General features: G+C 43.2%; 2 protein-coding genes across 2 annotated transcripts in view; one reads left to right on the plus strand and one right to left on the minus strand.

Moving 5' to 3' along the window:
- The window catches only part of LOC137296268 (uncharacterized), a 36,808-nt gene extending 27,503 nt beyond the window's left edge, over nt 1-9,305 (plus strand). The window contains exons 4-6 of the mRNA XM_067828020.1: nt 882-1,000; nt 1,183-1,361; nt 6,355-9,305. Coding sequence (XP_067684121.1) covers nt 882-1,000; nt 1,183-1,361; nt 6,355-6,481 — 425 coding nt within the window. The 3' untranslated portion in view covers nt 6,482-9,305. The remainder of the gene's footprint in view (nt 1-881; nt 1,001-1,182; nt 1,362-6,354) is intronic.
- Nucleotides 9,306-13,649: 4,344 nt separating this feature from the next.
- The window catches only part of LOC137295826 (leucine-rich repeat protein SHOC-2-like), a 29,778-nt gene continuing 17,150 nt past the window's right edge, over nt 13,650-26,277 (minus strand). Inside the window, exons 12-18 of the mRNA XM_067827380.1 lie at nt 25,454-25,568; nt 24,870-24,994; nt 24,658-24,745; nt 23,829-23,898; nt 20,672-20,739; nt 19,659-19,828; nt 13,650-15,300 (exon numbers count right to left, since the gene is read on the minus strand). Coding sequence (XP_067683481.1) covers nt 15,268-15,300; nt 19,659-19,828; nt 20,672-20,739; nt 23,829-23,898; nt 24,658-24,745; nt 24,870-24,994; nt 25,454-25,568 — 669 coding nt within the window. The 3' untranslated portion in view covers nt 13,650-15,267. The remainder of the gene's footprint in view (nt 15,301-19,658; nt 19,829-20,671; nt 20,740-23,828; nt 23,899-24,657; nt 24,746-24,869; nt 24,995-25,453; nt 25,569-26,277) is intronic.

Below are 26,277 nucleotides of genomic sequence, written 5' to 3' on the forward strand. Positions count from 1 at the left end.
CCCTGGATGACACTGAGCATGAGGTACTGGCTGAGGGGTAGGTCTTTCCTCTGGATGACATTAAACATGGGGCGCTGCCTGAGAGATAGGTCTTTACCTTGGACAACATTGAAGATGGGGTGCTGAGAGATAGGTCTTTGCCCTGGACAACATTGAAGATGGGGTGCTGAGAGGTAGGTCTTATTCTGGACAACGTTGAACATGGTGTGCTGGCTGAGGGGTCTTTGCTCTGGATGACAATGAACATGGTTGCGAGTGGTAGGTCTTTACCCTGGATGACTTTGAACATGGATTGCTGAGGGGTAGGTCTTTACACTGGATGACATTGAACATGGGGTGCTGGCTGAGAGCCACGGTCTTTACTCTGGACAACACTGTGCATGGATTTTTAGAGATAGGTCTTTACTCTGGACAACACTGAACATGGGTTGCAAGAGGTAGCTCTTCACCCAGGATGACATAGAACATGGGATGCTGGCTGAGAGAAAGTTCTTTACTCTGGGTGACATTGAACATAGGAAGCTGAAAGGTATGTCTTTACCCTGGATGACACTGAACATGGGGTGCTGACTGAGAGATAGGTCTTTACTCATAATACTGATCATGTGCCCAAGAAGGAAGAAGGTTTATGTGTATTTTTGTGTAATTGATATATGAAGTTGAATATTCTAATACCCTGAATTTAACAAAATTGTTATTTAATATATAATGTTTTTCCTTGCTTTGACTGCCAAGGTTGAGAACACTGCAAGAATCTTCATGACTGAATCATTCCATCGTAATGCAGGAGCCTGCTATCAGTTTAATGTAGTAAACATTTCATTTAACAGATGTACCTCTACAAAGTGTGATAAGAGTGATAGTGGTTGATTTCTTGCCAGGCAACAAGGCGCATCCTGCCTCCACAGAACTACCGTTTGGTCCAAACGATCCCCGCTTGAAGTACAAAATGTTGACAACTGACCCACGCATACACTTTGCATTAGTGTGTGGGGCTAAGGTAGGTAACTCTTGACAGACTTTCTTTTAGGAAACATCAGGGAGATGAACTTAATTCCCACATATCCTGATAAATTGACCAGCCGGAGTTATACATGTGGTGTTTGTCAAGCGGAGTTAACTGACTTTTGTGTTACAGTCTTCAGGTGTAGAGAGAAACAGTAACTGAATATTCTGTTGCAGTCATGCCCAGCTATCCAGGTGTACGGAGAGGACAACCTGGAACAGGCACTGGAGGGAGCCAGTAAGAACTTCTGTAAACAAGAAGTGTCAATGTTCACGGAGACTGATGAGATCTGGTTGTCCAAGCTCTTTCAGTGGTATAGAGAGGACTTTGGCAAGATTGACACAGATGTCATCAGGTAGGGATACAAGGATTGTGTTAGTAGCTGGTGTTGTAGTAGTGGTAGTAGTAGTTGGTGGACCTTCTGGTTTGTAGTAGGTGGTGGACCTTCTAGTCTGTAGCAGGCAGTGGACTTTTAGGTAAAGGACTTTCTGGTCTCCAGTAGGTGCAGAACCTTTTGGCCTGTAGTAGGTGGTGGACCTGGTCTTTAGTAGATGGAGGACCTTCTGGTCTGTAGTTGTTTTTTTTTCTTTTTTATTTCCCCATAGATATAATGTGCAGTATGGAGTGCACAGCAGTGTGCAGTATGGTGCAGTATGGAGTGCACAGCAGTGTGCAGTATGGAGTGCACAGCAGTGTGCAGTATGGTGCATTATGGAGTGCACAGCAGTGTGCAGTATGGATTGCACAGTAGTGTGCAGTATGGAGTGCACAGCGGTGTGCAGTATGGCACAGTATGGAGTGCACAGCAGTGTGCAGTCTTTAACAGTATTGAAATATGACAGGGCAAAGTTTGTACTTTGCATGGTAAAGCGATGAGTTTTGTAGTACGAAGTCCATCACATGATGTAATAAAAGTACAGTTTCATGTAGCATGAAAGATATTGTATAACACAGTAGAGTATAGAGTGTTTACGGTATAGAGTACTTCACATGACACAGCAATGTATACAGTTCTTTACAGTATGCATCACCTTGCACAGAAGTCTATACAGCTCAAGTAAAGAAACATCACAAGACATAGTATTGTAAAAAAACGAAAAAAGAACACAATGCCTTACAGTATGAAACACAACGCAAAAGTAGAAGCGATGACCACAATTATTACTGTACAAAGTACATCACATGCTGTATTAAAACACACAGTTCCCACAGTATGAAGTAATCTCATGGCATATCAGTGTACACAGTTTCTGTAGTATGAGATACATCACACTGCATAACAGTCTAGTGCAACCCTTGTAAGGAATACACCGGACATGGTCTGTAGTTGTTATTGGACCTTCTTGTCTGTAGTCATTGGTGGACGTTCTGGACTTTCTGGTCTGGAGTTTTGGGTGAACCTTTTGGTTTGTAGTAGGTGGTGGACATGGTCTGTAGTTGTTAATGGACCTTCTTGTCTGTAGTCATTGGTGGACGTTCTGGACTTTCTGGTCTGGAGTTGTGGGTGAACCTTTTGGTGTGTAGTAGTTTAGGACGGGACCTTGTTGTCTTTAGTAGTTGTCAGAGCTTCTGGTCTGTTGTAGATGGTAGACCTTCAAGTCTGTCGTAGGCTGTAATTCTTCTTGTCTGTAGTATTTGATGCTCCTTCTGGTCTGCAGTAGGTGCAGAACCTTTTGGTTTGTAGTAGGTGGTGGACATGGTCTGTAGTTGTTAATGGACCTTCTTGTCTGTAGTTGTTGGTGGACCTTCTAGTCTGTTGTAGTCGGTACACTTTCTGGTCTGGAGTTGTGGGTGGACTTTCTGGTCTGTAGTAGTTGATGGACCTTCTCATCTTTAGTAGGTGTCAGATCCTCTGGTCTATTGTAGATGGGAGACCTTCAAGTCTGTTGTAGGTTGTAAACTTTCTTTCTGTAGTAGGTGAAGGAACATCTGGCCTGTAGTAGTTTGTGGACCTTGTGATGCACAGTATGTGGTGGACCATCTGGTCTGTAGTAGTTTGTGGACCTTGTGATGTGCAGTATGTGGTGGACCATCTGGTCTGTAGTAGTTTGTGGACCTTGTGATCGCAGTATGTGGTGGACCATCTTGTCTGTAGTAGTTTGTGGACCTTGTGATGCGCAGTATGTGGTGGACCATCTGGTCTGTGGTAGGGGGTGGACCTACCATTTGTAGTCCTAGGATTCTAATTTAAAAATTAAACGAGACTTACCTGTAAGGTGAAGTTTGATTTAAATTCCACTGACCTATGAAGTACTGAGGGATCACATGAGATGCGCGCAATGCTCAGACGAATCAGTTTTTAATGTAAAAATATGGTACTGAATTATTCTTGGGTGTGGAGAAAGGGTGGGCATGTGATCCCTCAGTACTTCATAGGTCAGTGGAATTTAAATCAAACTTCACCTTACAGGTAAGTCTCGTTTAAATTCCACCTCCCTGCTCCGTACTTCCGGAACCGCATGAGATATTTAGAGTCAGGACCATATTTTTAAGCAACGGATACAGTTTATATGCAAATTTATTAGAATACACGTGTCTACTAAATATGCTAAAACATCATCACAAATCGCAAACAACTTTGTTTGCTCAGTTACTAGTTTCTACAGATTCTGTAATGAGTTTCCACACCCTAAGTGGTATGGCACAAATTCAAAATGGATTGCCCAAATTGGCCATGATTCATCACCGGTTTGTTGTAATATTGTCTGAAGACACAGTCTTTACTCCAACCTGCTGTTCTTAAGATTGTCTCCAAGGGCACCTTAGATGATGCAGCTGCACTTGTTGCAGCTGATCGCACACTATGTGGGTTAAAGATATTTAGATGCCTGCCGCTTGTAACACAGTCTTAATCCATCTGGCTATAGTATCTGTAGTGGCTCTTTTGTGTGGCTTTTGAATGGTGACGAACAATTTCGTCTCCTCTAATGTGGCCAGTTCTCTTCAAATAGTTCCTTAGTAAAGTCACTACACAGAGATTTGGGTCTGTGAAACCTGACAAAGTTATTTCTGCTTGATGGTATGCAGGTCGGGATTGTTTCAGTAAATCTCCAAATCTTATTTTCACTAGATTATCTCTAAGCTCTACATTTCTGTAGTCGATCATATGAAGAAACTGCACTCTCTGTCCAGACAGCAGCAGCAATAACATACACAGTTTGTGGGTCACTGTCTTAAGATCATCACCCATCATGCTTTGCAAATGTCTCAACACTGCTGAAACATCCCAAGTGACATTGTACTTTGGCAATGAAGGGCGCAAATTATAAATTCCCTTCTTAAAACGAATTACCAATGGGTGTTGTCCAAAACTGACATTCTTGAATTTCACTACTGCAGATAGGGCTGAACGAGCCGAGTTAATAGCCGAGTAGCTTAATCCTTGTCTGTACAGCCCTTCCAGGAATGCAAGTGCCTCATTCACAGCTGGTGACAAGGGATTGACATTCCTCTGATGACAAAAACACATCCATCTCTTGAAATATGTCCCATATTGCTTGTGGGTAGAATCCTTCCATGACTGCAGGATGATGTTAGCAACTGGTTCCTGAATGGCTTGACTTTTGAGCGCTTTCCTGATAACTTGAATGCTGATAGTTTCAATTTTGGATAGAGGGGATGGATGGCTTGTGGTTGACTTGTCAGCGATAGGAGAGATTTGGACTTGGGAAGCAACTTGAGACAATCTATGGACAATTCCAACAGCTTGCTGAACCAGTTCTGGGTTGGCCAAATGGGACCAATCATCAATGCTTCGTCCACTTCTTCTACTTGAAGCTTCTGCACCACTTTCCCAATTACCCTGAATGGACAGAAAATGTAATTGTAAGTCTCTCTCCATGACATATAAAAAGCATTCACAGCATCTGCACCTGGGTCAGGAAACCAGGAAACATATCTAGTCAATTGATGATTCAGTCGTGAGGCAAATAAATCTATATTAGGTGTGCCAAACACTTCAGTGACTTTCTGACATACTCCAGGATCTAACATCCATTCTTTATCATCGGTACTATTACGAGAATACCGGACTGCTTCACTATTATCTACTCCTGGCAAATAAACTGCTGTCAACCAAATGTTCCTATCCTTCCAGATCTCCTCGAGATACTTTCACAATTCTGTGGTCGTTTAAAACATTTCCATGACCTCCTTCAGTTTGGTCATGTTTGGTGGTTGGCGCAAACCAGTGTTTACTGTTGTTGCCAAGTCGTCTCTCACCCCGTCAGTTGTTTCTTCGTCATGACCGAAGAAATCTTGAAGCTGAATAACCATTTGGTTGACCACACTCATGTCATCCTCTTGTGCAGTGTCTTCTTTCGAGCATTTGTTAACCAAAGATTCAAAACAATCTTCGTCATCCGTATCGTCGCCATTTTGATTTGTCTCACTTTGTTTACTTGTGTTCGGGAAACTCCATGCCTCTTCGGAACTTCCGGAACTCGATGACTGGCCGCTAAATTTAGCCAGGGTCGAGCTCAGTTGCTGCATGATGCTGTAAGCATGCGATTACATAACTGACCTGATTAAAGCTTCCAGCGGGACTGGGATTGACCCACTGTCCAAGGGCTTGTTTGCCATGTCAGCAGAATTATCACTTAATATGTCATCCAAGGCCATTTCAGAATTGTCACAAGCCCTTGTAATCAAAGGGGGAGCCGTGGTGTCTTGGTCTCCCACAGTCTCTGTCAGACTTTCAAATACATTTAGGCGATGCGAAGTGTTGGCGGTGCCAGTCTCACTTCTGTTTTCAATCCCCCGTGGGGCAAATTCTCGAGGGGTAGCCATTTTGCTCACCACGGCCAGTGGCCGTATATGTGTCCCAAAGTCTTAAACTTGTTCTCTGCTGACAGTCACAATGACGAATTCGTCAGTTTGACTGGTGATCTTTCCTACAAGTGTTCAACACAACGATGAAACCGTAAATCCAGTATAGATTGTGAAATAGAGCGAATTCTTCTGCACAGTTGTCACACATCTTACCAATTCCAAAGCGCTAGCGTATTGATTCGTCTGAGCGTCGCGCGCATCTCATGTGGTTCCGGAAGTACGGAATAGGGAGGTGGAATTCTGAATCAGCCTTTGTCTATTTTGTTTGGTGTATTCTTTTAAAAGGGTGCACTGAATGTGTAATCTCAGAGTAGATGGGTAATCCTGTTTGTATTCTCACAGATGTGTGATCCGTTGTGTATTGTCCATATGTGGGTGATCCTACGTGTAGTCTCCTTGTACCTGGGTGATTCATATGTGTTCTCATACATTTTGGTCTGTGGGATTTCTGTTCTTATGTTAGTGATCCCATGTGTATACCCCATGTAGATAGGTTATCTTGTGTGTTCTGTTTTCAGATGGGTGATGCCCTACTTGGAGCCCAGCATTCAAGACAGAGCCAACATCCTGCTTTTCAAGCTGGAGACGCAAGGAACAGTTGCCATTAAGTTCAATGATTATGATTGGTCACTCAACCGTTCATGATAGTACATCTCTGAGTGGTTCCATCTCTGCATTTTGTCCCAACCAATTATGTTTTAAAGTCAGCAATATCTGTGATTTCTGCCTACAGTTGCCTTTGCATAACTTCCTGTATCCTTGTTCCCATGGTCTTTCCGTCAAAACCTTAATCTTAAGTGTGAGGTGACCCATCTAGGCTAGCTAACATTCATAGCCCTACAAACTTTTTAAGCCCATTCTTAACGCATTGGCTTCGATCAAAGTTAAGAATTCTTAGGGATACAAACTTTTCAAGAATTAAGGGCACAAGTTGGGAACTTCACCAGTGTGGGTTGTCTTAAAGGCTAAGATTACTTTCAGCATATAAGGATAGAGTACATGTAGTTGCTATTGTGGCTGGCATGTGTCTTGTGTCCACATACGTCAGCCATGCTGTATCAGGATGATAGATTCATGACCACAGCAGGCAACAGTACCAGGCATGGGTATCAATGACAGGGTCATGCAAGCATTGTCTTGTTTCAGTGTCAGTAACAGATCAGGACTGCTGGTAGTGCAGGCAGTATTGACAAAGCTATTCGTTGATGGGCTCTTTTTGAATGTCTTAGGTGGATTTAACAGGGCATGACAAGTTCCAGGTCATTAGATGGAAATATATCACATTTCATCTGACTTTTTCAGAAAGTATTTAATCCTTAACCTGCTTGTAATTATACCTTTTAAGACCGGTTCCAGTTAGAAAATGTTTTATGGTTTATGGAATGCACTATTATCTTGTGGTCAGCTGCCAGATAACCAAATATCAAAGTTGATATTGTTGTGTATCTTGGCACATCCTACAACATGAAGTACTAGGGCTTGTCTATCTAAGGTCAGGTCATCCTTGAAGTTACTATGAAACACGTCACATGCTTGTATTACCAGTTACTGACTACTTTTGAGCTGCTACTTGTAGGGATCATTGCGGTTTGATTATGTTACTGCAAGTGTCTACAAACACATGGCTGATAAGTATTCAACATTCAGTCAGACATAGACATCAGAATATTATGTTGTAAACTGTATTCACTTCCTACAGGTATGGCTCAGTATTTCATTATTTCTTTCTTTCAGACAAATCTTGCTTATCACACACAACAGATCACTCGTCAGTATTGGACACTGCCATGCTGGCTTCCACAATTATCTGTCACCATGGCAACTGTTGCGGAGTAAATTGGAAATGGGATGGTTCATGTTCTCTTCCTGTGACATAATTAACATTCATTTTATTAAAGTAGCAAGCATCAATTGTTCAGAATTTTAATTCCATGTCTCTCTGGTCTGAACAAAAGTATTAAAGAAACATCATTTATCATTTCATCTTTGAGATTGTAAATCCAAATATTCTGCCCCAGTGCTGGGGGAAAATTAGTGAATCGTTTGAACTTTGATTTCACAGGCTTTTCTTCAACATGGTTTTGTTTTTCAACTTTATAGGTTGAATTGGCATTTTTGATGATTTGTTCTGCAAAGTTATGTGTTACTTTGCATGTGACCTTTAAAGACAACTAAACACTTACCAAATCTTGAGGTATTTTCATTTCTGGACATTAAACATTAATTCAGTAGAGGTGAGCCACTGTATTCTAGCATTTAGATCATGTTACCGCCCTGTTAGCGACAGACAGGATGTATGTGTGATTCAAGTATTGATGTTGAGTGCATCTTCAGCCCCTGGAATGTGCACCTGCTGTTGTAAGGTAAGGGCAAGGTAGTCATGGGAAAATGTTTCCCACTATGTTATATTACAAATGTAGGACTTCAGCTTACATAGACAGGTCCCTTCAATGTACAGTGACCTGCTGATGAGGTATTTGAATTCCCAACATACTGATATAGCAGAAAAACAATGGGGTAGCCTTGCAGTTGTCATTCTGAAGACCTGTGTTCCCCACGTCAGTCTAATGTGTAAAGCCCATTTCTGGTGTCCCCCACCATGGTATTGATAAAAAGCAGCATAAAACCATACTCACTTACTCACTCACTTAAATTCCGCCAAAGTTGAACAATTCTTACCAAATACTTGCAATGTGTGAATATGATACAGTCATACAGCCAAATGAATCGCTGCACAGGTTATCTCCCCTTCTCCTTGAGTCCTCAAAGTTCAATAATCTTGATGCTGTGAAGATTGTCCAGCTTGTGCAAGGAACAGTAGCACTTCATCAGTGTTCAGTGCTAATATGGCATTCATTTCACGTATAGTTTACTCAGTGTTAAGAACTGAAATATTCAAGCACATGGAGCTAAGAATGTGGATTATTGTCACTTCAATTTTAAGGGAAGAGGTCTTTCATGATTGTACTAGTTGTTGAGATGTACTGTTTTTGTCGATTGTCATTGGGGCTGGGATATTGTCTATATATATTAAAGCTTCATTTTGTTATGTTTTTATTTTTATATATTGGTCTGTATCATGCATTTTATGTAATCTATGTTTAAGCTCTGTTCACACTTTTATATATGCATTGTTCCAGTTGCTATCAACACTTTAGGTGTGGTGGCAAGGTCACAGTTTTCTTACTGCCACTGTCATAAGGCGACAGGTTAAACTATGTACAAGACCACATCTGAAGGTATTGGGATGATGTGGAGGATCTGGACCACTTCCTATCTAAGGGCACTATGGTTGATTAAGCATTTATTGGCACTGTGTGGAAGTCTTCCTGCTTCCTGGTGTGTACTAACATGCAGTACAATCACTTGATGCCTGTGTGATCATGTGATTCATATATATTCAAGCACAGACTTGCTGAGACAATAATCACCTCAAAAGATAATAAATATCTGCCTATAATAGCCTTTACACTATGCTTGATCATTGTGCCGATTCCATTTCAGATGGCTGGAGGCACTTTCCATCTCCCTCACACTGAGTACAGAGGTTCAGTGTTTCTTATTTATTTATTTATATTTTTTTTCGTAAAAAGTCACTTGCCAAAGGGCGTGTGACTTAAAGTAACTTGTCCTAATATTCCACTTGCACTGATTTTATGACATAATCATGAGGAAGTTATGAAAGAAAAATCATGGTATTTGATGTGAATGTTTCCTGAACTAATCATCTAATAAGTCATAAACAGAGGGAAAGATAACTCTACTTTTTATCATTGCGAAATTTAATAGCTACATTTTGAGCAGATATAAAATTAAATCCAAGTTTATTTGCAGTTTGAAACCATAAGCGACAATTATGTAGTAGGTGACAGACAAGGAAGATACCATTATTTTATTGCCTGAAATGAAAACTGACTTATCCCGGGCATCAGGCAATAGGATTTTTTAACCCTTGCGAGTAGTTCGGCTACAATTCTAAACATGATTCAACAGAATACGAAAATACCAGATCACTAGTATATCTTTAAAAAAACCTCAATGTTAAGAGTTTCAAGTGTGACATGCTGCTAAAACACCAGTGTCATAGTACCCAGCTACTGATAGTGAGATCAACTCATGAGAAAACTCTGATCTCTTCCATGGTAATGTACCCATGAAGATCTGGGTTAGAATTGATCTTCAGAAACCCATGTTTGTCATAAGAGGTGACTAACAAGACTCTGTGGTCATGCTTGCTGACTAAGTTAACACGTCATTGTATGCCAGTTGTGTAGATCTGTGCTCATGCTGAAATGTTTGGTCCATACTTGATTATCTACAGACTGCCACCATAGAGCTGGAATACTGCTCAGTGAGGCATAAAACTACAGAAATCACTCAATCCGTGGTAATGTTACTTTCTGAAGATTCTGGGGGCTGAGCCACTCTCATATACATGAAGGTTTTGTGTCACTGGCTAACAATATGGGGTTAATGAACAACAGAGTCACAAGAAGTGATATTTGACATAGCATAAGTTTATTGTTGTATATGTACATCTCCAGCATACAGCCTGGGGCAGCCTCACTCCACCCACACAGGACCGGGGACAACACTGGCAATCAGTATGGAACATAGCAGATGATTGGCTCAAACCTCTCTATCACATGGTTCACGAGCCAATCACTGTAAGATTTTAGCACTCTTTTGATTGGCTGAGATCAAACCCAATGAAACCCTTTCTCTGATACCAAGCACAGGGTGAAACACTCACACAACAATTCTGTCCTTAGTAACCTTGTCCAAGGACAACATCTTAAGAAATAAAATATACAGTGCCCAACATTCAGTAAGGATGATGTATTACAGACTTCTATTAAGTCAGGACACAACTCGTACCAATTGTTGCAGCACGGTCTGGCACCACCAGGCTGATGAGACACATTTGTGTACCCTATCTGAATTCCACCAAGACAAGCAGGTAGGTTCTAACACAGTGAATGGCAGTCATATAACACTTTTGTCATCCTTCAGAAAATATGACTGAAAAGAATGAAATGAATTGTTTTGAAATATGATATGATATTTTAGCACTTTTTGATAATGACACATTATTCAAACAATGACTCGACTCACTTTGTAGTAGCACCTCCCTCCCTCTTACCCTTCAAATATGGTTCATGGCAAAACCTTTTTAATTTAACAATTTTCGTAAATGTATCTTATAAATAATTTCAAACTTTTGCTTGAGAAAGTGTATGAGGTCCAGAGTGCCGTATATGCTAAGGGCCTGTTTTCCAACAACAAAATCCCACTTCAAGTTAGGAACAGACAAAATGTTAATTGCTCATCCTACAAACTGACTCAGCAATAGTACCATGCACAACTAAACACCAGACAGCATTATGAAAACAGCAGGTTACAACACAGCACATACTGTCTACACAGGCCACCATCACAGGGCAGCACAGCTCACCAACACAGAAACAGAAGTACTCGGGACTGCTCTAAACAAATGTCTTGCTTAACCTTTGTTTAAGTCCTTCCACAGGAAATGCTTACAACATTGAGTCCTGCAGTACAGGACACAATGTTGGCACAAACATCCTGACATCCTCAATGTTCACCTGCACCCACGCAAGAGCCTTCACTGTCTGAAAAAACATCCCAGCCTGTACAGGTTTACGACAGCTCTCCAACACAACCACCCATAAGCTATTACTGCCTACATCCTGTACCCTGTCCACCACACCAGCATTCCATGATCTTGCCTACCATCAGAACACATAAGATGTATTTCCAGTAGGTGAAATAATAATGATCCTATAACAGGCACTAGTTGAGGCATTACCTGCAATTATTGATCCTAGATTACAATCCATACATACACCTGTAACAACAATAACTCAACAATGTAATCACTACAATGATAATTTCACACACAGGCAGCAGGGAAGAGGAAACCCCTCCCAGACATCCAGTCGGCACTCATATGGCAATCTTACATTGGGGAACTCACTGACACCTAACTGCCCTGTTTCCTTAACCCTTGTCTAGAGGACATACTGGATTAATGTTTTGGCTAATTCAGTCATAGACATCTGGTTCATTATCACCAACAGTTTTCAGTTGATTGTATGATTTACGAACCAAAATGAACAGTCAAAAGGTATTGGCAGATATTTTCCAAATAATGTTTTTAAAAAATGTGGTCAAGGAAGTTGATACACTTTGTGAGGTAATGGGTTAGGTGGTCAGTTGGCAGGCCACAAAAGGAAGGTAATGGCTATTGTGGAGCTATGACTGACCTACCAAATGCCAGTTTAGACAAGGGTTGAAACTGGGCTGTCAGTCAACGCCTGTGTCTGGGCAGATGTAGTGTCTGTCGTCCATGATGCTCCAATCTCAGGATGTGTCTGAGTTGAGATTGCAGTGACACACTCAATGACTCAGTTCATATCTCAATATCAAGCCTTTGATATTATGAAACAACATGGTACATAAAAACCAGATGTTTGATTGTAAAAGGACAATTTCCAGCAAAAGAAATAGACAGTACCCAAACTAAAACATTCAACATACAATAGTGGCTTCAGCCACTGAAAATGTATTGAACTATTTTGTTGTATACCATTTTATCCCTGTATATATTTCTATCACTGGGTGTTGATACAGGAAGCTGAGAGATGCATCATGGCACCAAGCATACACACTGGGATAACCACAGCCACTACAGAAGGAACCACAGTTCTCTAGGCACTCAGCTTGTAGGGAAACAATGCTTTTCCTACACTGCACAAGCAGGGAACAAAAGACAAAAGTGGAAAGTGCAATGTACACATAACATTATGAGCTGCAGTAAATGCCGAGTCCAAGGTTACCTCATTATTTTTCCACGGGAGTCTCACTATAGAGTCAGGTCTCACTATAGAATTACGTCTCACCATTAGTTAGATCACACCAAATAGAGAAGTCTCACCATAAAGTCAGATCTCGCCACAATAGAAGGTCTCATCATAAAGTCAGATCTGATCACAATATTTTGGTTTCGCTAGCAATATTCCATCAGAAACAAAGCTCCTTGTTCATAGAATACGTTTAAAATGTTTTTGTCAGAACTCTTAATTTTTCAAGCAATTTGCTATTTACTTCCATGAACGTTTATGAATAAGTAATTGCAATTTTTGAGGAGTAAATATCATTTTGTATAACCTGACTTGTTAAAATAATTAACTCTCCCATATATATATATATATATATATATATATATATATATATGCATCTCCTTAGCAAATGTTTCTAGCAATTGTCATATTGCCATACATTTCTAAATATTCATCATGGAGGTCATGTGACTATAAGAGCAAACCCCGGGCAGTGGCTAAAATTATAATAGTATATGTATACATAGGCATTGATACTATTAGTTAATGCTGTTGCAGCATTTGTGTGCCACGATGAATCATACACTAGCTACTTTATTTAACAGAGTAACATATGCAAGGCATTACAGACATATTGGTTTATAAGTGATTCTTGTACTCCCAGATTTGTAATTAATTCAGTAATTGTGATTTTTTATTGGGCAAAATACGCAAATACGCACCTTATCTGGAGCAGTGTTTCTATAAAATGATGTGAGCTTACATGTTGCCAATGCATCGCAGTCACCTGCGTGCACACATCACATGGTGACATGAACATCCCAGACACCTACACACCTGCATCACTGACACCTGCAGACACAAAAGAAAACCAAGTGCTATGGTGTTAGAACCTACGCCAAAATGTCTCACACTCAATGCAATAAGGAAGTTGACTATTCACATAACTTGGTTTTCCTTCATCTTTACTTCTAAAATGCCTCTCAAAGAACCAGTACACACACAATGTGCACACATGCATCATCTTGCAAAGGTGACACAATAACATCCTTGTATGCGACTTGGGTGTTTCTCCATCATGATGCTTCAGTGAACCCAGGCTAATCACTACAACAGTTGATCAGGTCTAGGAGGGTCCCTTGCCGTTTCATACCCTGTTTCAACAAAGATGAAAAGCAAGACCAGTGAAGAAAGCCGAGACAAGCTGTAACAGGTGATACTGCAGGCCACCAAACATGAACACAGGACAGTTGTCTTACAGCCACAGGACTACACACACCCAAACAGAATACTCAGTAAACCCCAATTATTTCTGCTAACAATGGTTTGAGCACTCTTTTACATAAAATCAGAAAACAGAAATTTCATTATACCATGTAACATACCTTCTTGCAGATGCATTGTCATGTATAGATATATAGCCTCTATACACACAGCCTTTCAGTACAAGCACCTCACCTTGACATTGTCATGTATAGATATATAGCCTCTATACACACAGCCTTTCCGTACAAGCACCTCACCTTGACATTGTCATGTATAGATATATAGCCTCTATACACACAGCCTTTCAGTACAAGCACCTCACCTTGGCACCGTCATGATACAAGCACCTCACCTTGTCACCGTCATGATACAAACACCTCACCTTGACACTGTCGTGCTAGAAATATCTCACCACGACAGTGTCCAGATACAAGTATCACACTGTGACAGAGTGTCGTGACAAAAATATCTCACAATGAAACAGTGCCATGACACAAATATCTCGCCATGACACAGTGTCAGGATACAAAATATCTCACCGTGGCTCACAATGTCATGATACAAGTATCTCACCATGGTACAATCATCTCAACGTGGCACAGTGTCATGATACAAGTATCTCACCATGGTACAGTGTCATGACAAGTATCTCACCATGGCACAGTGTCAAGAAGCAAGTATCTCATCGTGGCACAGTGTCAAAAAGCAAGTATCTCATCATGGCACAGTGTCAAGAAGCAAGTATCTCATTGTGGCACAGTGTCAAGAAACAAGTATCATACCACAACCCAGTCCTACAGTGCATCGTTAGTCTATACAGCTTGAGAGACACTGTGTAATACTTGAGAAGATAATATGCTGTCAACTGCAGGGGCCTGCACAAGTGAGTCATCAACGCCTGTCCCTCCCACCCACCAACCCATCAAATCCCACCATCCATACTGAGTGACCACTCTCAGACCCTGTGTCCTCATGAAAACAACTGATATTTTGGTTAGCAAGTTGTACATGTCATTATGGGAATAACACCACAGCCTGCCGCCTCCAACGAGTAGACACAGCCTAACAAGTCAACACTGGTCCAAGGGAGACAATTTGCACTTTCCAAGGGGAAATAATCACAGATTTCTTCACATTTCCTGGAGAGTCTTGCCAACATGAAACATAAGCTTTGGGTATAGGACCACCAAGTGGTAGGACCAACAAGTGGTGTTGGCCAGCAGTCAATATTGAATTGCCCCGTATACACAGTGACCAACACAGCCTCTCCACCAGCTCCATGTGCTGTTCCTGGGTCAGTTGTTATGGGCAGTACGGACCCTGAAGTTTCAGGTACTGTGGACAGATATAAACCCTCATAAGACATGTCATCTCAACACAGCACAGTAATTCAATGAGGCAAATGGATTATCATTATTATTAATAATTATCACTGACAATGTCATGTGATGTCAACGTGAATCTGGATGCGGTCAGGAATATAGTTGTTGACTTTGAAGTGAATATTAATGTGGCTGTGGATGTCCATGAGAATGTGATTGAGGACGTCCATGTAAATGTGGTTATGGTCGTGGACTTGAGTGAGGGTGTGGTTGAGGACGTCCATGTAAATGTGGTTATGGTCGTGGACTTGAGTGAGGGTGTGGCTGAGGACGTCCACGTAAATGTGGTTATGGTCGTGGACTTGAGTGAGGGTGTGGCTGAGGACGTCCACGTAAATGTGGTTATGGTCGTGGACTTGAGTGAGGGTGTGGTTGAGGACGTCCACGTAAATGGTTATGGTCGTGGACTTGAGCGAGGGTGTGGCTGAGGACGTCCACGTAAATGTGGTTATGGTCATGGACTTGAGCGAAGGTGTGGTTGAGGACGTCCACGTAAATGTGGTTATGGTCGTCGACTTGAGTGAGGGTATGGTTGAGGACGTCCACGTAAATGTGGTTATGGTCATGGACTTGAGCGAAGGTGTGGTTGAGGACGTCCACGTAAATGTGGTTATGGTCATGGACTTGAGTGAGGGTGTGGCTGAGGACGTCCACGTAAATGTGGTTATGGTCGTGGACTTGAGTGAGGGTGTGGTTGAGGACGTCCACGTAAATGTGGTTATGGTCGTGGACTTGAGCGAGGGTGTGGCTGAGGACGTCCACGTAAATGTGGTTATGGTCGTGGACTTGAGCGAGGGTGTGGCTGAGGACGTCCACGTAAATGTGGTTATGGTCGTGGACTTGAGCGAGGGTGTGGCTGAGGACGTCCACGTAAATGTGGTTATGGTCGTGGACTTGAGCGAGGGTGTGGTTGAGGACGTCCACGTAAATGTGGTTATGGTCCTGGACTTGAGTGAGGGTGTGGCTGAGGACGTCCACGTAAATGTGGTTATGGTCGTGGACTTGAGTGAGGGTGTGGTTGAGGACGTCCACGTAAATGTGGTTATGGTCGTGGACTTGAGCGAGGGTGTGGCTGAGGACGTCCACGTAAATGTGGTTATGGTCGTGGACTTGAGCGAGGGTGTGGCTGAGGACGTCCACGTAAATGTGGTTATGGTCGTGGACTTGAGCGAGGGTGTGGCTGAGGACGTCCACGTAAATGTGGTTATGGTCGTGGACTTGAGTGAGGGTGTGGCTGAGGACGTCCACGTAAATGTGGTCATGGTCGTGGACTTGAGTGAGGGTGTGGTTGAGGACGTCCACGTAAATGTGGTGATGGTCGTGGACTTGAGCGAGGGTGTGGCTGAGGACGTCCACGTAAATGTGGTTATGGTCGTGGACTTGAGCGAGGGTGTGGCTGAGGACGTCCACGTAAATGTGGTTATGGTCGTGGACTTGAGCGAAGGTGTGGTTGAGGACGTCCACGTAAATGTGGTTATGGTCGTGGACTTGAGCGAGGGTGTGGTTGAGGACGTCCACGTAAATGTGGTTATGGTCGTGGACTTGAGCGAGGGTGTGGCTGCGGACGTCCACGTAAATGTGGTTATGGTCGTGGACTTGAGCGAAGGTGTGGTTGAGGACGTCCACGTAAATGTGGTTATGGTCGTCGACTTGAGTGAGGGTATGGTTGAGGACGTCCACGTAAATGTGGTTATGGTCATGGACTTGAGCGAAGGTGTGGTTGAGGACGTCCACGTAAATGTGGTTATGGTCATGGACTTGAGTGAGGGTGTGGCTGAGGACGTCCACGTAAATGTGGTTATGGTCGTGGACTTGAGTGAGGGTGTGGTTGAGGACGTCCACGTAAATGTGGTTATGGTCGTGGACTTGAGCGAAGGTGTGGTTGAGGACGTCCATGTAAATGTGGTTATGGTCGTGGACTTGAGTGAAGGTGTGGTTGAGGACGTCCATGTAAATGTGGTTATGGTCGTGGACTTGAGTGAGGGTATCGTTGAGGACGTCCATGTAAATGTGGTTATGGTCATGGACTTAAGAGGGTGTGGTTGAGGACGTCCACATAATTGTGGTTATGGTCGTGGACTTGAGTGAGGGTGTGGCTGAGGACGTCCACGTAAATGTGGTTATGGTCGTGGACTTGAGTGAGGGTGTGGTTGAGGACGTCCACGTAAATGTGGTCATGGTCGTGGACTTGAGTGAGGGTGTGGTTGAGGACGTCCACGTAAATGTGTTCATGGTCGTGGACTTGAGCGAGGGTGTGGCTGAGGACGTCCACGTAAATGTGGTTATGGTCGTGGACTTGAGCGAGGGTGTGGCTGAGGACGTCCACGTAAATGTGGTTATGGTCGTGGACTTGAGCGAGGGTGTGGCTGAGGACGTCCACGTAAATGTGGTTATGGTCGTGGACTTGAGCGAGGGTGTGGTTGAGGACGTCCACGTAAATGTGGTTATGGTCGTGGACTTGAGCGAGGGTGTGGCTGAGGACGTCCACGTAAATGTGGTTATGGTCGTGGACTTGAGCGAGGGTGTGGTTGAGGACGTCCACGTAAATGTGGTCATGGTCGTGGACTTGAGCGAAGGTGTGGCTGAGGACGTCCACGTAAATGTGGTTATGGTCGTGGACTTGAGCGAAGGTGTGGTTGAGGACGTCCACGTAAATGTGGTTATGGTCGTGGACTTGAGCGAAGGTGTGGTTGAGGACGTCCATGTAAATGTGGTTATGGTCGTGGACTTGAGTGAAGGTGTGGTTGAGGACGTCCATGTAAATGTGGTTATGGTCGTGGACTTGAGTGAGGGTATCGTTGAGGACGTCCATGTAAATGTGGTTATGGTCGTGGACTTGAGTGAGGGTTTGGTTGAGGACGTCCACGTAAATGTGGTTATGGTTGTGGACTTGAGTGAGGGTGTGGTTATGGTCATGGACTTGAGTGAGGGTGTGGTTGAGGACGTCCACGTAAATGTGGTTATGGTCGTGGACTTGAGCGAAGGTGTGGTTGAGGACGTCCACGTAAATGTGGTTATGGTCGTGGACTTGAGCGAGGGTGTGGCTGAGGACGTCCACGTAAATGTGGTTATGGTCGTGGACTTGAGCGAGGGTGTGGCTGAGGACGTCCACGTAAATGTGGTTATGGTCGTGGACTTGAGCGAAGGTGTGGTTGAGGACGTCCACGTAAATGTGGTTATGGTCGTGGACTTGAGCGAAGGTGTGGTTGAGGACGTCCATGTAAATGTGGTTATGGTCGTGGACTTGAGTGAGGGTGTGGTTGAGGACGTCCACGTAAATGTGGTTATGGTTGTGGACTTGAGTGAGGGTGTGGTTATGGTCATGGACTTGAGTGAGGGTGTGGTTGAGGACGTCCACGTAAATGTGGTTATGGTCGTCGACTTGAGTGAGGGTGTGGTTGACAACGTCCATGTAAATGTGGTTATGGTCGTGGACTTGAGTGAGGGTGTGGTTGAGGACGTCCACGTAAATGTGGCTATGGTCGTGGACTTGAGTGAGGAAGTGGTTGAGGACGTCCATGTAAATGTGGTTATGGTTGTGGACTTGAGTGAGGGTGTGGTTGAGGACGTCCACGTAAATGTGGTTATGGTCGTGGACTTGAGTGAGGGTGTGGTTGAGGACGTCCATGTAAATGTGGTTATGGTTGTGGACTTGAGTGAGGGTGTGGCTGAGGACGTCCACGTAAATGTGGTTATGGTCGTGGACTTGAGTGAGGGTGTGGTTGAGGACGTCCATGTAAATGTGGTTATGGTCGTGGACTTGAGTGAGGGTGTGGCTGAGGACGTCCATGTAAATGTGGTTATGGTCATGGACTTGAGTGAGGGTGTGGTTGAGGACGTCCATGTAAATGTGGTTATGGTCGTGGACTTGAGTGAGGGTGTGGCTCAGGACGTCCACGTAAATGTGGTTCTGGTCGTGGACTTGAGCGAGGGTGTGGTTGAGGACGTCCACATAATTGTGGTTATGGTCGTGGACTCGAGTGAGGGTGTGGCTGAGGACGTCCACGTAAATGTGGTTATGGTCGTGGACTTGAGCGAAGGTGTGGTTGAAGACGTCCACGTAAATGTGGTTATGGTCGTGGACTTGAGCGAGGGTGTGGTTGAGGACGTCCACGTAAATGTGGTTATGGTCGTGGACTTGAGCGAGGGTGTGGTTGAGGACGTCCACGTAAATGTGGTTATGGTTGTGGACTTGAGTGAGGAAGTGGTTGAGGACGTCCATGTAAATGAGGCTATGGTCGTGGACTTGAGTGAGGATGTGGTTGAGGACGTCCATGTGGTTGTGTGTATGAAACGTCACCGCAGACTGACCTGTATTACAAGAGAGGGGCCTCTGGCAACTATTTCCGCTGGGATCTGACTGAGGGGGCAGTTCTCAATGCTCATGATCTGCAAGTTGGCACAGTATGCCAGGTCATACGGCAGACTGTGCAACTCCGGGTTGTCATTTATGTACAGGGATTCTAAACTCTCTAATGTACCTGCAAGGTAACAGATTCAGTTGAACACACAGTATCTTGAAGAGGAGTCGAGCACTCATCAGAGTACCTAAACATCACTTTGTCACAAAGTCAAGAAGAGGAGTTGAGCATTCATCAGAGTAATTAATCATCACTTTATCACACAGTGTTTATAGGAGTTGAGCATTCATCAGAGTATATAATCATCACTCTATCACACAGTATCTATAAGAGTTGAGCATTCATCAGAGTATATAATCATCACTTTATCACACAGTGTCTATAAGAGTTGAGCATTCATCAGAGTATATAATCATCACTTTATCACACAGTGTCTATAAGAGTTGAGCATTCATCAGAGTATATAATCATCACTCTATCACACAGTGTCTATAAGAGTTGAGCATTCATCAGAGTATATAATCATCACTCTATCACACAGTATCCATAAGAGTTGAGCATTCATCAGAGTATATAATCATCACTTTATCACACAGTGTCTATAGGAGTTGAGCATTCATCACGATGTATCGTAGTATCAATGACCGTGATACTTTATCGGACACTAAATATATCGATACATTTTTTCACACTAGAAACTGATGATCATGTCAAAATTTACACTGCTACTTGATATCAGAATATACATTTCTAAAGAAAATAAAGACAGCACATCGTGACGTGCATTGAATCGAATCGTTCCAAGATATCGTTATACGTATCATATCGTGAATTTTCTGTATTGTAACACCTCTAGTAACTAATCATCACTATATCACACAGTGTCCTTAACAATTGTCAGGAAGTCAAAGTAACTGGCAACAAAATCATTTATCCTAACAACACAAGCCTGGAACCACTCACCTATCTCATTTGGTAAGGATGTAAGGTTGTTTTCTCCAGAACCAAGATACTGCAAGTTCTTCAGGAACCTGCCACCAAAAGACCACATGCAGGTGAGAACATTGTAAACACTCTCTGGAAGAGTCTTCATGACATATTTTACGTAGTTGCAGAACATTTCATTACTTGGACGAGGTAACAGCTATAGCCATGGACGAACATCCGCATGTGAAAACGGTCTCAGCATGTTCCCATGAGGGAAGGTCTGATTTCAGAATGGTGCCAATTGTCATTAGATGTTAGATGTTACAGATGTACCAATTCACTCAAATCTTACAGCTTCCAGTTCACTGCCTGTATAGTACATAATCAACGCTCAATATGTATTTTTCTGAATAAAATTGATATTTTATACTTATCCTGACTCATGCTTATTATGCTTTTCTCCCCCCTCTATATGAAGATAGTGGAAGACTTGAACTCCCATGAAGTTCCCTTCTAGTGTCTAGTGCAACTGTATGTGAAGATTTCAATCAAGACCAGTCAAGACAATTCTTCATGTATAAGTATCTTCATTACAAGTGCTGGGTCATAATCACTCATGATAGCCTGTTGAAAACGTGCACATGGACTTTCAACCACTATACTCTGCAGAGCGTCTTGGTCTCAACAAGTCACATGATAAAAGGGTGAGTGAAACTCAGCACCTTTGTGAAACCGTTAGTTGTGCAACAAGTGGCCAAAATTGGGGAATGCCAATGACATCATCAGCGGCGATGTCCCGTACGTAGTGGTTGGCAAACACCAAATTTGATTTCCAAAAGCAGCCCTCCATAATAAATGTTAGCAAGCAGTTTTCATGTAGAGCAAGTGTCAATGCCAAGGCTCTCACTTCGTATGGATTGAAAGCTCATAGAGGTTCAAGTCCTCCTGCTTTGTAGGCCCTCAGTATGTTGGTTCTCATCCATACTGAGACAGTGTTGCGGGATACTTTAGTAGCTATCTCAGAAGATAATGGGATGAATGGGTGTTTCAGTTTGCTAGAGATGTACCTTCAATGCTCTGACTGGGCAGAGACTATTATGATAAATCCTGTGTATCACATGGCCCGAGGACTGTAGATAAATCTGGGATGTGGAATTATCTGTCTGTCAAGACAATGTCAAAAGGATGAAAGGTCAGCTGTAGCAGTGTCTGTTCGTGTCAATCCTTGCTTGTTTATGTAGAACGCTACTGTGGAGTTGTCAGGGTGAACCATCAGTAGTCAATGCTGTCGACCAATGATGTATATGCTGAATGCGTTCGCTGCTCATCCAGATTCCTGCCACCACCTCGGTGTCTAGGTGAGCACTCCAACCTCGTAGAGACGCATCTACGTAGAGATGGTTGTTGGGGACCACCTCCAGCAAATAAGTCACTGCGCAGATTGGTGAGTCCACAATCGTAGATATGGTCTCAAGTTGTCTGGCAGAGCTATCCGATGTGAAGTGTTGAGGTGCTGAAACAGGACCCATTGTAATGGGCATAGCTGTAGACATCGTCCTGCACTGAAGTGAGCAGACCGAGTAGATACTGCCATTGTCATAGTGGTAATGGAGAGAGTAGAGCTTGAATTTTGATCCAGGAATTGAAGATCTTGCTGCGGTTTTAATTCCAATTTCCATAGATTCACAAGTCATCTGAATTGAGTTAGCAGCCTGGTGGTGAAGTATAACTGTAGTCTGACTTGACTTGTCATGATGAGCTTGAATGCCATCATCCAGGAAAAAGGTGCTGCAAAGTCCCCGCTGATGTGGGTAGGTGATGATTGGCTCTGTGACCCAAGTAAAAGGCCACAGGGCCAAAGATATTCCAAATGGTAAAACAGTTCACGGTAGTGCTGACTGTTGAATAGGAAGAGCAGATATTTCCTGGAGTCCGAAACATGCAGTGTATCGGAATGTACAGGTAGGCGACTTGTAGATCAATAATCTGTTGGGTGGATGTGATGCCTCAAGCTGTGGTAGATGGATCATTCTGAACTGTTCTGGTTTCAGTAGATAATCTAAGTTGAACTCCTTCATGTTGTATACACGTCGAAACTTTCCTTTGGAGTTTTTCTTGGTGATAGTCAATCCAGGTGTAGTACTTCAACTTGTTTGTCTTGTTAATCCCTGGCGTACATGAAGAATGCTGGGTCTCTTGTAAACAGTGGTGTTGCTTGTAGCCAGGATCTTGTAGCCATCTCGCAGGATGCTCATGATGTAATTGTCATTGAGAAGTCCCCAATTCCTTCAGTACAGTTGCAGATGTCCTCCCACTCATGAAGGTTGTATGGCAACAGCAGAGGAGGAAGACTCCAGTCATTCCAAACATGATCCTAAGCGCTTTCCTCCATTAGCACCCTGGCAGGATGTCCTGTTCCATGGGTCTGCCTGCTTCCTCCAATTGAGTGATGAAAAGAGCGCTTGCATTGTACTTCTTATCTCTCACTCTCTGGGTCTGGGAGAACTTTGACTTGTGGAAGAAACGCTGTGATGTCTGCTTGAGGACAGTAGTCAAAGTGTCTATCGACTTTATATCATCATTACTTCCTTAGAGTCCTGGGTGACAGACATAGCGACATCCTCGATTCTGCCATCAAATACGGTAGATGCTGCCCCAAGATGACGCTGATAATAATCCTTGACAATGCAGTAGATTCAATCCCGCAGACGTAGACGCTAAATGCTCCGAGAATTGTTGATCCTTCCTCTGAATGGCGAGTGCAGAGAGGATCATCCTTTTTTCTCCAGTCTCTGGGTTGCTGAACTGAGTCGTAGAAGAGGGCTTCCTCTGGTGATGTAGATTGGCACCGTCTATCTCTGTTCATCGAATCCTCTCTTCATTCATGAATGGGGAACATTGTCCATGCAGCGAATGTCAGTGTGATCCTCCTGTCTGTGTATGTCTGTCATTCCAAAAATGCCTTCGTCTATCTGCTTTATTTAATTCAAGAAAACTTTAAAGGACTGGTCTGATTTTACAGTGGGTCTGGTGTGTCCTGAAAGTTATCAACCCTGAGATCTGGTACAAACCTTTATCATACATTGACATGATACAGTTCCAGTTCTGATAGTCTGTAATAAGATTCTTAGCCTAACTGTAAATTATCTTGACAAAAGCACTGCCCACACAGTGACTGGCCAGACAGACTTACCCGATAGTCCGTGGCAGACATGTCAACTGATTAGACTGCACGATGAGTCGCTGGAGATCACGCAGGTTACCTGCAACGTGAAATGTCAACCTAAAACATGATGCTCCTCTACCACCATATATTTTTGATGCCGTCAGCTCTATAGCTTGACCTATACTGCTGAATGTTGTTGGACGGTGCATAAAAGTTTACTCACTCGCGTAACATCCACATCTCACATGATTCCACTTCTCTCTAACCTACTTCACATAAACACCTCACACACACGAACCCTCTTCACATACAGTCACTGATTGGTTCCACAGAAAACTTGACGGGTTCGTAAGAAGCTGTCTCGGTCTGAAATGTGTGTGGTTATTTAGATGCAAACTATGGATATATTTCATAGTTTGGTAGAGTTTCATTTGTTTAAGTGGGACACACCCAAGGCCAACCATAGGCCTTATATTATAAGCTCATGGCCCACCTCACCCCATTCACCCTGACTCACTCATTCCAACTAATCCATCACATCCCACCTCATCCATCACATCCCAACTCAACTATCACATCCCAGTCCAACTGGCCCAATGCAGCACAACTTATCCATCCAACACCAACTCACCCATTCCACCATGACTCACCCATCCAAGCTCAACATACCAATCGAAGCATAACTATCCCCATCCCACCTGGCTCATCCATCCCACCCTGACTCATCCATCCCACCCTGACTCACCCATCCCAGCACAACTCCCCCACCCCAATTGGCTCATCCATTACACCCCAAAGCACCCATCCCAGCACAACACACCCATCCCAACAGAACTCACCATCCAACAATACTCACCAATTTCAGGAGGTAGCTGCTCCAGTCTGTTCTCCTCAAGGTCCAACACTCGTAGCTTCTGCAGGCTTCCAATGGCTGATGTTAATCTCTGGCGATTGAAAATACATCAATACTGAAAATTTTGGCTTTGCAACATTCACCTAAGACAGCGTCAACATAGTAACAGGGTGGGACATATACCCACAGACACAGTAACAGGGTGGGACACCTACCCTCAGACAGTTGTTGCTGAGGATGAGGACCTCAAGTTTCTGGAGGTTTTGGATGTCATCAGGGATCTTTGACAGCTGGTTGGTTCCCAAGTTCAACTCGACCATGTTCGTCCATGTTCCAAGGTCTAAAAGATAAGTAACTCATATCTCAATTCAGGGACACTGTAAGGTTCTTTATCAACAGAATTTTACCCTCGTTATCTATTTAGATGTGTTTGAGGCTTGACTCACACAACTAAGGCAGACTAAGGCAGGCTAAAGACAGGAGGGGTTATAAAAGATATACCCCAGACAGTCAGGTCCAGACAAAACAATTTAGGATTAGAGAGAGTTGGTTGGACAAACACAGGGATAGACAAGAAACCTTGACATATGACAGGGTTAGATATATATTAAAAAACTGTCTCCATGACAGGGTTAAACAGCCATATTAAACCTGAATATATGACAGGGTTAGAGAGCCATATTAAACCTGAATGTATGACAGGGTTAGACAGCCATATTAAACTTGAATATATGACAGGGTTAGACAGCCATATTAAACCTGAATATATGACAGGGTTAGACAGCCATACTAAACTTACCTAGTGGGAGAGATGTGAGTTGATTGTCTTTCATGTTCAGCTTGGTCAGTGAAGTGGCGCGGGAGAAGATGCCGAACTGAATCTTGTTTATCTGGTTGTGCTCCATGTTGATTGCCTAAAATCAAACATCTTACTGATAGGTCATCTCTGTACATGTGACACTACAAAAGGTGGACAATACCCTGCACGGAGGATGACACCCTGTGCGGAGGGCGACACACAGCACTGAACACTACTCACTGAAATGTCTAGGGAGCCATACAGCAGACATTGCCTGAGACCTCAATGACTGTTAACAAGGTGAATGACAGGCTACCCGTCTCTTTAGTCGCCTACATTACAAACTGGTTATGGTCAGTTTGGTATTCACTGAACATCTTGTGAAGTTAACACAGGTGAATCCAGGTACATCCCTTTTTTGTTCTCAAGGTTTATTAAATGACCACTGAAAACAAGTGAAAATGATGTATGCGCTCCCTCTTTCTCAGGAGTGTGCCCACTTCTCCACCTTTTCTCAAAAGCCTGTACCCGGCTAAAGTGGTGCACCATTAACAATTCTTCACTGATCAGTAAATATGTCAACTAGAGACACTGTCTGGAAACGTACTCCCGCAAGAGAAGGATGAGTTACAGGTTATGCTACCCTTGATCAGAATCAATCACAAACAAGCAGTTTTCATAGGTCAATGATCTTACAAGTGTGAATGGATTATTTTGTGTAGGCCTCCTATGTTTTTCAAACATACAACTATCAAGCAACAAAACCCAGGTCTGTCTAGTGTCCTGTACTCCAGTAAATGTTTCATGATTTTACACTTCACACA

The sequence above is a fragment of the Haliotis asinina genome, chromosome 9 (genome assembly GCF_037392515.1).
Source record: "Haliotis asinina isolate JCU_RB_2024 chromosome 9, JCU_Hal_asi_v2, whole genome shotgun sequence".
Taxonomy (NCBI): Eukaryota; Metazoa; Mollusca; class Gastropoda; order Lepetellida; family Haliotidae; genus Haliotis; species Haliotis asinina.